At 38.3% G+C, this 14,409-nt stretch overlaps 1 protein-coding gene across 1 annotated transcript in view; it reads right to left on the bottom strand.

Annotated features, from left to right (window-relative positions):
- OPN4 (opsin 4) overlaps window positions 1–14,409 on the bottom strand; it is a 51,445-nt gene that overhangs the window by 14,212 nt on the left and 22,824 nt on the right. The window contains exons 2-5 of the mRNA XM_061448124.1: window positions 11,628–11,813; window positions 3,861–4,000; window positions 1,812–1,945; window positions 468–671 (exon numbers count right to left, since the gene is read on the bottom strand). Of these exons, the coding sequence (XP_061304108.1) occupies window positions 468–671; window positions 1,812–1,945; window positions 3,861–4,000; window positions 11,628–11,813 (664 nt within the window). The remainder of the gene's footprint in view (window positions 1–467; window positions 672–1,811; window positions 1,946–3,860; window positions 4,001–11,627; window positions 11,814–14,409) is intronic.

Here is a 14,409-nt window from a genome sequence, read left to right as displayed (position 1 = left end):
CCAATGGCTGAGTGGAGAACAGAACCAAAACCTGGTGCAATCTGCCCATCTATAGTATTGTCAAGACTTACTGAAGATGTACTTGCAAAAAATACTCAGATTGTATTCCTCTTTTGTGTGAATTATTTCACTTATATTTAATTAGATTTGGTTCAGTCGAAATAGGTATAGGAAAATAGGTGGCTGCATCCTGCCAAGGCCAGTTTTGGAACTGATTTTATCTACTGTTCTTTATTCATTAAAGAATGAGCTTAAGGAAGAGTGCCATTGTCACATAATATGCTGTAATACACTTCCCCCCCTCCCCCTTTGATTAGAGATCTTTAGTTTCAATACATATTTTATCAGTTTTCTTCAAATCTATTTATTCAAACCTAATATGCAAGCATTAACTCTCTTCTATACCTGTAACTGGTCTTTAATCCAATGCTATGAGGGAAAAAAAGCTTTTATTCAATTTAACTTACTCCATCCAAAGAAGGGTGGGAGGCTCCAAGCCAAAGAGTACAGCCAGACTCCTACCAGGATTATTAGGGCCTTCTTCTTAGACATCACTCCAACAGAAGCCAGAGGTTTCGTGATGACAAAATATCTGTCCAAGGCAATCACCATCAAAGTGATCATAGATGTAATGCCAAAAAGAGCTCCGCAGAAGGCATACAGCTCACAGCCTTTCAATGAAGAAGACAGAAGTAGCAGTGAAATTAATCTGCCATGCTAATTAATTTCTGGGATAGTTCAAGACTGTGTTTCTTGTGAACAAATGTCTTCTGGAATTTGTAAAGCAACGGAAGTTCACTTTTCCTGCAGTTGGAATGCTGTCTCAAAGCTGCTATCTTGCCAATTACATTATTTGTGGAGATAAACTTCAAAGATTTTGTTTGCTTGAATTGCTGGAGACAGTGACACTTAACATGTTTTTCTCACTGATTTCTGATGTTTCTAGTGGGATAATTTTAACAGTCCATTAGTAGCTTGTTTAACTCCAGTTCTACTGCAGCTCCAGTAGGAAGGGATGGTTTTTTAACAGTGGGTTATAGCTACTTTGATATCATAGAACCATTTACATTTCAAGGTCATCATAGCTGAAGTAAATATGCAGACTATGAATATATTAATGAGTGATTCTGCTGAGGTAAATATGCAGATGATGTATACATTAATAAATTATTTTAATTATTGAAACAGCCTAGTGATTAAAAGCAGTGCTTTGGGTTTTCATTTTAACATGTATACTTGAACCGTTTGTGGAACTAAAAAAACTGCTTTTGGGCATCAGAGATCATAATAGCAACATTACCTCTCTGACCTTCCTGTCTGTTGATACCTGTTCAAGAAGCAAGAATGAAGGCACCTTCATTCCACATCTTTCTGCATAGGAAATGTTCTGTTAATATTTCTGTTGTTAAAACTCACTTTTGCCAAGCTTTCTTGCCTCACTTTGCCAAGTGCCAGTCCCAGAGCAGGTTATTTAGAAGAGCATTTAAGCTGGTGTGTTGTGGGGTGGCGTTGCTTGTAACTTCAGAGCTAAGGTATGACATAACTGGGGAAGAATTCTGGCAAGAAGACTAGTCCTGTGCCTTACGTTGCCAATGTCACCCTTGTATCTACCTCATGTATGTAATTTTCCTCTCCCTGGTATTTATTGCACACAGGCAAAAATGTTCAAAGAAACATTTGTGTCAACAGTGAAACAATGTTGAAAAATGTTCTCAACATTTCAAGGGGACCTGAGGATAAGAAATAATAGTTTAGCTGCCACTATGATAAGAACATACTTAGTGATAATCTTACAAAGAATATATACAAACCTTTCTCACCAAAAATCCAGCGTTTGTGGAAGCTGTTGGTGAAAAAAACTGGAGACTGTGTAATGGACATCAGGAAGTCACTAACAGCTAGATTGATGATGAATATGTTGGCTGGAGTCTGAAGGCTCCTACTCCTAAAGAGAGCAGAAGAAATATTGCTAAACACTGTTGCACTGTTAATTTCATTGTTGCTCTTTCCTGTGAACATTGTTAGCTTCACAAATACCTAGGCACATTCTATGCAGTAAGCTAGAGCAGAGTGCTTCTCATTTCCTTCACAAGAGAACATAAGCAAAGCTGTTTTATACCTTTATACTCCTGTGCACTTTAGAGGATTCACAGCTCAGTGACGGGGGTAAACTGTATTGTTCTTTAAATATTCTGACCCAGTGCACTGCATGTCCATGATTAACAGGAAATTAAAGTGATGTACTCTATGGATTTCTGGATCTAGGTCATTTTAAGTAGGGGGAGGAGAGTGCATTTCCCACTGCTGATAAAACCAGCAGTGACAAATACAGGGATTAAGCAAACTCACATGTACCACATCAAGCATTTTGGTTTACATCCCTTCTTCTCTGTGACACTCATTTCACTGCCCAGACACTAGCTTTAAACAGATCAATAGCTGTCCTTCAGTGTATCCTGCCTGTGTATGTTATTCACAGTATTGTAGTATAGTGTTTTAAGGGGTGCACATAAAAGCTCAACTGAGAACTCCTCAGTTTGCGATCTCTGTGTAACATTTTAGCTCCTTTCTCTAATTTTCAATCTGAGGCACAATTGAAAAATACCAGCATAAATGATGAGTTTTTTGCACTGATCCAGAATCAACTGATAGGGCTACCGTAACCTGTTCGCAATTTAGGAGCAAGGAGTTATTATTAGTAGATGCTGATGGGCCACTTGTATTTTGTTCAGTAGTCTGCAAAGTTACTGAATATATTTCTGGCAGCTGGTTGTCTTACAGTTTGCCATTACTTGAGACTGCTTTGTAGGCATCTGATGTGTTCTCCAAACTTCTGATGTATTTATTACTTTGCAATCAATATCCCTTTCTGTCTTCATAACGTCTTCAAATTAAGACGGATGTCCTTCAGTGGAACTGCAGCTGCCATGGCTGGATTTCCTGTATGGGACCAACCAAAGAGCTAAGCAGCTCAAGTACTTCATCCTCACATATATGGTCTGCACGCCAGCACCTATTCTGTTTTTAAGGCCATATATCGTTCACACTGAAGTGTTGGTATCTACTATGAATGCACATACTGAAACCTGCCATTTAATGCACCACATAAATATAGGCTCAACACCCAGCCTTTCACCCACACTCCAGTGATTCAAGTTAACACAGACAAATTATCATAGAATTGCTGTTATTTTAGTTCATTACATTTGTTCCCAAAGATCAATGATGAAGTAGAAGCTCACTGGCGTGGACATCGTGCCAATGCTCTGCCCAAGTGTGACAAAACAGAAACAGGATGGCAGAACAGGAATGGTGAAAGTATCACATTTTAGTCAGAGATCCAGTTTCCTTCAGCTATAAAAGCTGGAATGTGGATTTAGTTAAAAGGAAATAGGCCAAGTGTTAGAAAATGTGAAAACAAGAGACATGACAGTAAGGAACAGAGTGGGAAAAGAAACTGGGTAGTAAGCAGCACTTCTAAAATAGAGAAGATATGTGGGAGACACAGGTGCAAAACATCCCATCAGTCCAGTGCAGACATAATTCAGCCAATAGAAGAAAAAAAAGTCACTGGCTGGTTTCTGCTTTGGCTGCTTTTCTATTGCTTGACATATCTGGGTGATTCTTTGCAGTTTTACTAAGAGTTTTCCTGTGGCTATGGTTAATGGGAGGGAGTCACAGAGAAGTGGCAGGTTGTCATTTTTTTTTTCCTACAGCAATGTCTTTTGGTGCATTTTACTATGTCTGGATAGTAGTCTGAAGGTAACATTGGCTGTGCTGCATTTGCAGAGCACAGTCAAGGTACTGTTAATGTTCATAAATCTGAGTATTTTTAAAAAAAAAATCAGAAAGACAGATACCTGCAGAAGACATAGAAGACCAGGAAATTACCCAGAGTTCCTGTGATTCCCACAATAAGAACAACTACTCCAATTGTATAGTGGGCATGGTCTGGGACATCCACTGTAGGAAAGGCACCCGGCACATCTTGCACTATCATCTTCTGTGGAGTAAACAAGAGGTCACAGGTATATCAGACTTTACTGAATAAACTGGCATGTGCTTCTCTAGAGGAGGAAATTGTCAAGGATGAAAAAAAGCAGCAAGCAAAAAAAAAAAAAGTTAATTGCTTTTAAATCACATTTACTGTTGATCATCTTCAGGAGACAAATATGCCATCAGCAGTGCAAAGGTCAAAGGGCTGTTTATATTTTTACTGTTGGTTTAGAATTTTGATGAAGAAAGGCAATGAATTTTCTCCCAATAGAAAGATAGGGATATAGAGAACTGAAAAGAGAGGAGGGGGACCCTTTTCATTGCATCTGACATCAAGTAATGCAGTGCTAAACAAGTAAGTTTTCTGTAGTTTTCGGGGGAGTTTCTGTACCTGTGAAGTGCGATTTCTGTTTTCCTCTGACATCACTGGCTAGACTTCTCTAACTAGAAATGATCTTCTGTGGATGAATATGCATTTTTTTCTTTAGTAGTATGGCTATTTCATTTCTCCTGCTGAATAACACTGAATTGTGAGCTGCCCTCAAGACTCAGTTACCAAAAGCCTGGCAGCATTCAGCAAGAGTTCCTTGGAAACTAAATTAAGGATTAGAAAAACTAAACCACAAATCCTTTATACCTTATGCGTGGTTTCCATACCAGTTCTATTTTCACTCTACACTGAATTAAGGTATTTTGCTGTCTGTGAAGTATGTGACAAATCACTTGATGAAAGCATATGTGTCTTAATCAACTAATAACTCACAGCAAAATTCAGTAGTCAAGTCTGAAGGCTACAGCATTTTAAACAATAATTTAAAAACATTTTTTGGTTACTTATCAGGAGCCATGAACACATTTTAAGCTGAGTGACCCCAGATTAGTAATGAAGCAAATAAGGCTGCATCCAGGAAGCAGGATGACCTGATAGACCTTGAAGAGAACAGCTGTCCAAACCATCACCGTTATGCTGCCTTTTGCCATAAGGTCAGGCAGGGAGACTTAAACACTTCTGTGCAACTGCCACTGTTCTCAACATGTCTTGGCATCAGCTCCAACCACCTAATGGAGTCATGACAAATATCAAGTCCTGTCCTCACTCATCTGCATGGACAGATCCTGTCTGTTCTTCATAGCCAGGCTTACCTCATCAAGAATGGCAGTCACTATGGAATGGCATGCCAATGCCACTGCTCATAGCTCAAGCCTGCAAGATGCAGCCATGGCATTCCTCAGCTACTGAGCTATAAGAATCACACAAGGATTGAGAAATGCATGGGAAATGTTTTGAATCATTTGTAGCCTCCCTACTATGAACACTGTCAACTTAGCTGTGGCCTAGGATCCAGGACAAGTGAATTGCCTGTATCAAGGTCTGTGCCTTTATCAAGCTTTAATAGTGCTATGAGGCTGTATATGTTCTTTTGAATTGTAAATACTGGCAGGTGGTGGTACAGCTGTCATGTGCAGTCATTCCTTCCCAGGAAAAGGAAGGTTGCTGGTAAGAAAGGAGGAAAGTGCTCATGGGTAGACATGAAGTTCTCCCTTTTATGCTGCAGTTGTTTATGCAGTAGTTGGTATTTGCAGTCAGAGTGCAACTCAGAAATGCCTTTGACAATACCCCAGTTATCAAAGGAAACGGTTATTTTCAGACAATAGAGGCAGACATTACTTCTGAATACATCTGTGAGATTGGGCAGAAGTTATGAGAGTGTATATTTAAAACAAGGGTGGCAATAGCAGGAGGTGAACCCCAGGACTGTTTGGAATTCTGGAAGAGTTTGTCTTTGCTTGTATGCTGAAGATTTGCCCACAGCCATCCTCAACAACTAGAAAGCACTCCCTGGGTTTCTGCATTAGCAGCAATAAAATGCTGGACAAATACCCTGAGCTTAGAGAAGGAAGATGTGGATATGGCTGTTACTGTAATTGGAGGAAAAGGTTGAAGTTGATATACTAACTGAATAACAGTATCATGGCATTTTTTGTTCAGGTTCCTGTACCAAATTGTAGGTTGGCGTCACATCATCAACAACAGTGGGCATCTTGCCTAATTAGAAATTGCTGTGTCTAACACACTGCCAGTAAAATAACCCCAAAATCCCACACTAATAGCAAGCGGAGAGGGAGAGTCTGAGATAAAATTGTTGCAAATAAATGACATTGGGTGTTCCTTGGTTTGTTTTGGTTTGTTTTTTTTGTTGTTTTTTTATTGTTTGGTTGTTTTTTTTTCGTTAGGATTGTGGCTCAAACATATTTTAACTGCTGTTCTAAAGAGAGTTCATGATGATTATTAATGGAATGGAGATTTCTGATATTTTTTTCCTGTAGCTATCCATTTAATAACAACTGGATCAAGGTAGCAGAAATGAAGCAACTAAAGGAGCTTGTTTTGGCTACAAAGAACAGATTAAAGTGGTTTTAATTTGAATTGAATTTATGGAGAACTAAGGACAAGGAAAAATTTAAAAGGTAAATATAAACACACAGAGAAATCACAAGAGAGAAGAGGTTATTTAAGGGACAGTAGAAGACTTTAAAATCACTTGCTCAGGAATAAAACAAGTTCAGAATCAACAAAAATGTCAAGTGTGAAAAAAATAAAGGAATAACTTAGTGGAGCCATGATAGAACATAAGCAATACTAAGTATATGGGAGGAACAAATATATGGGAGGAAAGAGGAACAAATTCACATTTTAGAGTGGACTTCCTGTTGGCCTGGGATTTTTACCACAGGGTCCAATTCTGACTATTCTCTAAGAGGCAAAAGTCATTTATTAAAAAAAGTAATTTCAGTGGTTTTGTTGGAAATACAGAGCTGATTCAAATTTTCTTTAAGGCAAAGAAAGGTACTGGTTGACTGACAAGGCATAAATAAGACCTGACCACTTCAAGTTCATCACTAAGTTGCATGCATACTGCTTCCTTACTAGAAAATGAAAACACATGCCTGTATCACTCTTAGTTGCAGATCTTCTACAGGAATTGTACTTCAAAATAAAGGACAAGGAGAAAAAGATAGTGCTTGAAGAAATCAGGTCAGCAGAATAATCAAGAAATCAGACAATTCCCAAAGCTTTTCTCTATTCAGTTTCTCCAGCAGATGGGCCTTATTTAGCCTCTGTCTTCTGTTTTCACCCCATGGTATGAGTATTTGGTTGGCAGGGGAGAATAAAACCCCACTGTTGCAATCTCCACTGTAGCAATTGTCCTTTGAGAATACTCTGAACAAGTATTCCAATTGCATTGATAATACACAGCATTGTTGCCTTGCATTTTTTTTTTCTATTCAGAATTCTTTTTAGAATCACCTCCTAATGAAGAAAAAAAAAAACAGGCAAAACCAGCACTTCATTATTCCTCTTCCAAGTGATGTGAAAACACAGCTAATTTAATGTTACATTGTTCAAAACGTCACCAAATGCACAAAGAAACTGAACTGGAAGCTAAGAGGTTGGACATTTTCCAGTGGATGGACAAATGGACCACAGCTTTCCTGAGTCAAGAAGATACTTGCACCTGAGGCTCTAGACCACTGGGTGCCAGTATACCCACAGACCAGCTGTGCTGCAGGTGGCTTGGGTCGGTATTCATTCTGTAGGAAGCAATTCATTGGGAAGCACCAACTTCCTGAGAGTCATTGCACATTTCTCAAGCAAGCATGAAATGATCATGGAAGCTGTAGAGGACATCAAGGTAGTAACTGTAATGTAACAAAATTTCCTTACGGTAAGTACTGAAAGTCAGCTGGAGAACATATCGTAGCCGTGGACAGCATTTTAGTCAAGCTTAAAAGCAAGGTTTATAATACTGTTTGAGTATGTGAAAAATGGCCTTTCGCTAGAACTGTAGAAGAATTTGTGTTCTTAATCTCCAATAGGCATATAATTTATTATTTATTTACACCATAGTTTTGCATAATCAGATGGATAATTTTAGTGTCATCAGGAACTTAGGGAAGTGCCACACTGATTCAGAGCACCATTCCAGACCAAACACTAGCCTGCCTTTAGCCACAGCTGGGTGTTTCACAGAGCTTCAAAACATGCATAGTGAACAGTGATGTGGGAATTTAATTTTCACTATAGAGTCTTAGCAGTTAATTTGTAGCCTAAAACAGGCTTACTGTCCATTTGAAAGGATAATCTTAGAGGAGGATATTTTTATTCTCCAGATATAGGTGTAATCCTTTTCTAAATCCTACTTATCATTTGCCTCAATAGAGTTAGTAGCAGGAAGTTACGAAGTTAGGAAGTTGCCCTACATTAGTGTATTTCTTTCCAGCAGGTTTAAGTATATCTTTGTGAAAACACTAGAATAGAGGGAAATAGATAGGTTTAATGCAATCTACTTTCTTAAAATGTTCACTGTTCTCCCTAAGGAAATGCTTGTCTACTGCCTGCAACAAAACAGCTAGAACAGAACTGACCATGTTTTCTGTTACCATTCAGTAAATTTGACTGAGACTTACAAATTTAAGATGTTTTTGGGGAGTTTGGAAAAGAGGGAGTGTTTGATAGATAAATAGGTCTAAGTCCTTTCTGTTCTGGCCTTGTCTGTGGAAGCTGCAGCACAACATGGAGCCTCATTCTATATCTATGGCCTGTTTCCCCAGCTGGTTACAAGGGAAGCAGAATTCTTTCTGGAGGGCCAATTTGAGGAGCAGCCTGCTTCTTCAGGAAGAGAACAGTGCGCTGTCATTTCTGCTAAGGCTTGGTGCAAGCAGAGTGTTGTGGCTTAAGCACTGAACCCAGGACACAGAGAAAGGGGTAAAAATGAATCAGCCACAGAGTACATCAGTGTAGGGCAGAACTTGAATTTCACCATGAAGTTTGTTAAGACCCTGCAAGACACTGGTCTGAAGAGAGTTAAAAGGCTAAAGGAATTCCTTTGCAGTCCAGGACAAAACAGTGATTCCTAAGTGATTTGCCCAGGTTAGAAGGAATTCTAGATCAGATATAAATAGGAATATTTGACACCTGCATCTATTCTTTCTTGGGAATCTGTTTATTATACACGTTTTCATAAAGAGATGACTCTTTAAATAGTTATTTTGTAATATAGTAAAAAACCCCAAACAAGAAAAAAAAAACCAAAAAAACAAATCAAAACCAAAACACAACAAACCAACGCTAACAAAAAAAACCAAACCAGCTTAGAATAACTTCTAGCAGAGAACATACCATTTTCGAAAGGACAACACACAAACAATGCAGTTCAACTATTACTGTGGAAAAAAACCCACCCTGTTTTCAAAGTAAGAAAAAGGTCATATCACTTAACTAACTGTCCACTTGGAAATGTTGATTGTTGAAGTTCTACTAAAGCTAACAGTGTTGATGGTAGGAGCAAGGCCATGAATGTAAATACTTGTACTGAACATAAAATCCTGTTTGATATAGCCCACTCCTCATGTTCTCCCAATGGTAAGAGTATAAAGCAAGGTTTAGTTTATACTTACAGGGAAAGCAGAAATCCTCATAAGGTCATTTCGGGATTTGAACATATTTCAGTGCTGGTTCTGATTGATATATTGATTTTTATTTTTGTGCGTGTGACATTGTCTCCAAAGCCAGGAACAGAAAAGACTAGGACAAGGACATTTTTCAGCTACCTCTGCCTGGACATTTGATGGATTGCATCTATTTGGTGTAAAACAACACAAAGAAAGGGGCATAGGAACTGCTATGTCACTGCTTTTATGAATTCATCTGGCTTCAAACTGTAAGCATTGGTCTTGCATATTGAAAGTTTCAATGGAACAGAGCCCAGTTCCAAAACACAACAAGTTTTGACAGTCCCACATTGATTTTGGGAATGTATCAAGTTTCTTTGTTCTTAATTTTCCTACAAATACAGATAATGAAGTGGCTTATTTACACAGTAGGACTTCTACAACCAATGGTAGCATTAGGCCTTTTACATTACAGCAAATCATACAGTTTAGAAAAATTATCAGAAATACTGTAATTTCCTAGGGTTTCTAGGTGCAGTGTTGGTACTGCCTATCTAAAAGGGACTTCAAACAACTGGTAACACTTATTTTTCTTTACGGTTCCTTGCCCTGATTTCTGAGCTTGCCTCTGTAGGCACTTGCTCTGTGATGACAGGCAGCACAAAGAGGAGTGTAATCCCATCTCAATTATGGTTTCAGCAGGGTGAGGCCAACTGCTAAACCCTCTTTCCAGTAGACAGCAGGACTTTCCATAGATGATGCTTTTCCCGTTGAGCAATTTGGATAGCAGATTTTGTATCCTATCTTCTGGATTTAATATCAACCACAAGCAGCACTTATTGCTTTCAGTCCTGAAATTCTCTTAAACCAATCTTTGTGTCAAATTAAAATGCAAAACTTTGAAAATACACACACTTGGTCTAGAGAGAGGAAACAGCTAATTATGTTTTTTCAGCAGGATAAGGAAGAAATCCATTTCTAATTTTCTGATGTAAGTAACTCTGTCCCCAGAATCCTTTTCCATTTTTCCATGTGCTCTCCAGTCCCTGTTATCCCTGCCTGCTGTGTTCCACTATCCTCTTTCATATGTTATCCATCTAATTTAGTTTATAAGCGCCTTGGCTCAGGACCCTTCTCTGTTTATCTTTCTGTAAGACACTGCACAAATCCAGTTTTTATTAAAAAATAAATAATCAGACTGCATTTTTACTATGCAAATACTAAAATATTTACTGATCCTTCATTATAAATTAGGGTCAAACTGAAAAACTCAATCCAACATCCTGTATGCATAAAACCTTCTGGAGTGTTTGTGTTGAAACTTGAACACAGTTTTAAAGTGTCTACTGTGTTATGTGGGCCATGCCAAAATACCTGGTGTGACCACAACAAGAATTTAAGTTGAATTTCAGATTTGGAAAACTTTTAAAATTAGCTTGTTTAAATATTTTATTCTTTACTTTTAAACAGACTTATGTGTAAACAACAGGTGAACAAAACTGTGTAGTTCTAATAGTAGACTGAGAGACGCAACAGGAAGAGGACTTCTGACTTCTTTGGTTTGGGCGTGTGGGTGGGAATGGAGAATATTTTTAGTCAGCCCAAAGGAATTTGATCCTGAAATGTCATCACAGTAGAGTCTCACCTTCACACCTCTAAGGAAATTTTCTTTCTGTTTGGTATTTAACAGCTGAGAAAGAGCTTTGATAGAACTTACCTGAAAGCCTTCTGAACAGATCTCATGGGTAACTGCAAATAACGACTCTTTAACATTTACACTCCACTGCACTTACAGACTGTTACAGAAATTAGGGGGATTTCCATGTTGAATAGTAACACAAGACAGCATTGTGTTTAACTACTAAACAGCTGTTTAATGCCCAAGAACCTCTTCTTTTGACAGTTTGCAACGTATTTGGTGTGCTTTGCCATTAGCCCTTCCTCCCTATCTTCTGCCCATGTAACTGCTGAAAAACCCTACTTCTACAGTCCTTTTTGTGGTAAATAAATAGTTAAAGTAATGAAAAGAAGATTTTAAAGTTTTCATTATGTTGTTCATTATGACATTACAGCAACAAATGTGTGCATGCACCTTAAATGTCCATTCACAGTTCCACAAATGCCAGCTTTGCCAGCAGAACTACTTGCTACAGCTTTTAGTGATAGAAAACACTTACTGTTGGGTCTCTAAGCAGCAGGTCCATCAGTGTGTAGGCATTGGCTTCCAAGTCATTCCAGGTGTTGAAGGACTCCACAATTTTGGTGCAGTTGGTATCCTCACAGGGACAAGAGATCTCCCTTTGAATGAGCTGACTATTTACATGAACAAAATCTAAGAAAAGGAAAGAAAGAAAAGCTCTCCTCTGAATTTAGTCAGCCAATTTACCTTTTTATGTGTATGTAAAGCAGATTGTTAGGTTCTCTGGAATAACGTGAGGTCCAGTGCAGAGTTTCCCACTAGAGCTTCAGATCGCTTCACTCCATCTTCAGCTTAGCAAAGGGCAGCAGCAGCAGCTTCCACTTAAATACAGGAGACAGCAGGGTCTGCACATGCCCAGTTTGAAGATTGTTCCATGCAGATTCCAGCTGCACTTTAATGCAAGTATATAAAACTAACGCTGACTTAAAAGTGCTGTTTTCTTTTTTGCCTTTGACAGTTATGTGTCTGAATTATAAGGCTATATCCATATTATCCACATGTGAAGACAAACAAGTTAAAAGATTGACTTCACTGTCTGTTGTAAATATTAGACTTTACTGTTCATTTTCACTGTACTGGTAAATTAGTTTTTTGTAGTCTGCTTTTAAAGAAGATGTATGTGTACAGTTCTGCTGAAATTGGCTGAACTCAGATTCTGATATTTAACAATGTGCTTATGTGCACTTCTGTCTTGTAGAATTTAGGTCACAGTTGGTCCACTTCTAAAAATAAACAAAAAATAGGGATAAAACCCACTGACATCATCTTTTTCGGCTCTTCAGTTAAAAAAAATAAATAAAACCACAAAACCCCAGGCAAATACCTTAGGCAGAGAACAGCAGACAGCCACTTCTTTCAAGAGTCGTCTGCTTTCTTTTACAGTTGTGTTTAGTTAGCGTGTACATGAACAGATTCTTCTTCACACAAATCTTCCTTTGCACTGCACTATGCAAAGAGATGCAAATTGCTGTATTCACAGTTGAAGGCCCATTACTGTGGTAAGAGAAGTTTAATTGCAATAGAGAATTAAGCAGAGTGTGAAAAAGCTGTTCCAGCAGATACTGCAGCCTGAATATCACAGAGTTTAGGCCTTCTACCCACTGTAAAAATAGCCTAAATGAAAGCTATTTAGCTTCAATGCAGTTGATAATAAAAACAGATGGTGCGAACTGTTCCTGGAGGCCCTTGTGAGAAGGTTGTTTTATCTGTAGGATCTGTATTCCTCCACCTTTGCATGGATTCCAATTCTCACGTACTTTTCCTTAAATTAGCACTTGCACAATCTAACCTTAGACTGGGGGAAAACATTGCATTTCTTTGCATGAACAGGTTCTGTGCCTCTGTATCAAAGGCACTCATCTACAGTGCTGAAATTACCTTTCCTTGATAGTCATACAAGGCATGTAGCATTTACTTTGTGTCACCAGGCCACTGAACATTACCCAGAGGAGACACTTATACTCTACAAGCACTCAAACTGTGAGATCTTAAAAATAATTATTAGGAGATTTGTTGTGAAAGGCAGAGAGATTTCACTGAGTATCTCTACCCTTCAGTGTTAGGTAGACACGACCAACCCAGATTTCAACTATCATCTGTGGCAGAACTGATCTCAGAGGTGGCTAATCACTGACAATTTTCAACATGGTCAGTGTCTGAAATTTTGTGGTCATTTTCTAGGGAGTGCTCTTCCCCTTTTCTCTATGCGTGACATCAGACACTTGAATATCAGGGCAATAGTGGATATGACATTAATGGTACGAACTTCAGAAGACACTGATGTGAACTCCAAATCCATCCCTGTATGCCTGGATACACAGTGTTTGCATGCAGCACACTGTAGGTGTGAAGCAGCAGACAGTGGGGTTGGACATCTTGACAGGAGACTTTTGGAAGGTAATTTTGCATTTTACTACTAAAAAGGCAGTTGTCATTACAGAAAGCCACAACGTGAAACTGTCAAAAACTTGTACTTTATTCAACTTAAGCTTATCAAGGGAATAGAGCAGAAAATGCGTTTTCATTATGAAGTGCAAAGAAAAAATGCAATGGGAGATTTGTGTGAACTTCATATTCAGAGAAGTTCCATACAGTTACATTGTGCTCTTATCAAACTGATAAGATACAAAGTTTGAGACATACAATCTTCAAGGACAGGCATAAATACTAGGTCAGAGGTGTTCTCTGACTTGGCATTCTAATTTTCTTTGCTCAAATCCACTTAGTTTTCTGCTTTGTGTCTTAGTTTTGCGTAATGACAACACTCATTCTCTTTACATACAGCTTGTACATTAAGTTTTTCTTTTCCCTTGGTCACAGATTACATTTTTCTTCCTTCTTATTTCCTCTCATCTTAATAACAACTCAGTGCACTGAAAATATTTCCTTTCCAATTAGCTTGGAAGCATTCAATTTTTGGTATTGTTGGGGAAGCCCATAATATGTCTGGCAGAGTCATCAAATCATGGAATAAATGTAGTCTTTTTTAAAGTAAATCAGACATTGTAGAAACTATGTAGCTTCTTGATTCATTAGATTTGGTGGTGTCGTAATTTCCAGATAGAATAATCAGATTAGTACAGCAGTTCTCAAGAGTATATTATAAAAGAATAAAAGTATAAAGGACAGAAAGAAAGTTTTCCCAGTGAGAAATGGATGCTAGTCCAAAGATTTGATTTGATATCCTTCCTTAGGCTCTGGGGCTGTTTTTGTGAATAGTAAGCATTTGCAAGCTAGAGGTGAAATTGTTTCTGAAAATT

The sequence above is a fragment of the Pezoporus flaviventris genome, unplaced genomic scaffold (assembly GCF_033815535.1).
Source record: "Pezoporus flaviventris isolate CSIRO_AGI_PZ_B2104156 unplaced genomic scaffold, CSIRO_AGI_Pfla_v1 ptg000001l, whole genome shotgun sequence".
NCBI lineage: Eukaryota > Metazoa > Chordata > Aves > Psittaciformes > Psittacidae > Pezoporus > Pezoporus flaviventris.
Note: the sequence above shows the minus strand (reverse complement) of the source record. Positions and strands in the feature narration are given on the sequence as shown.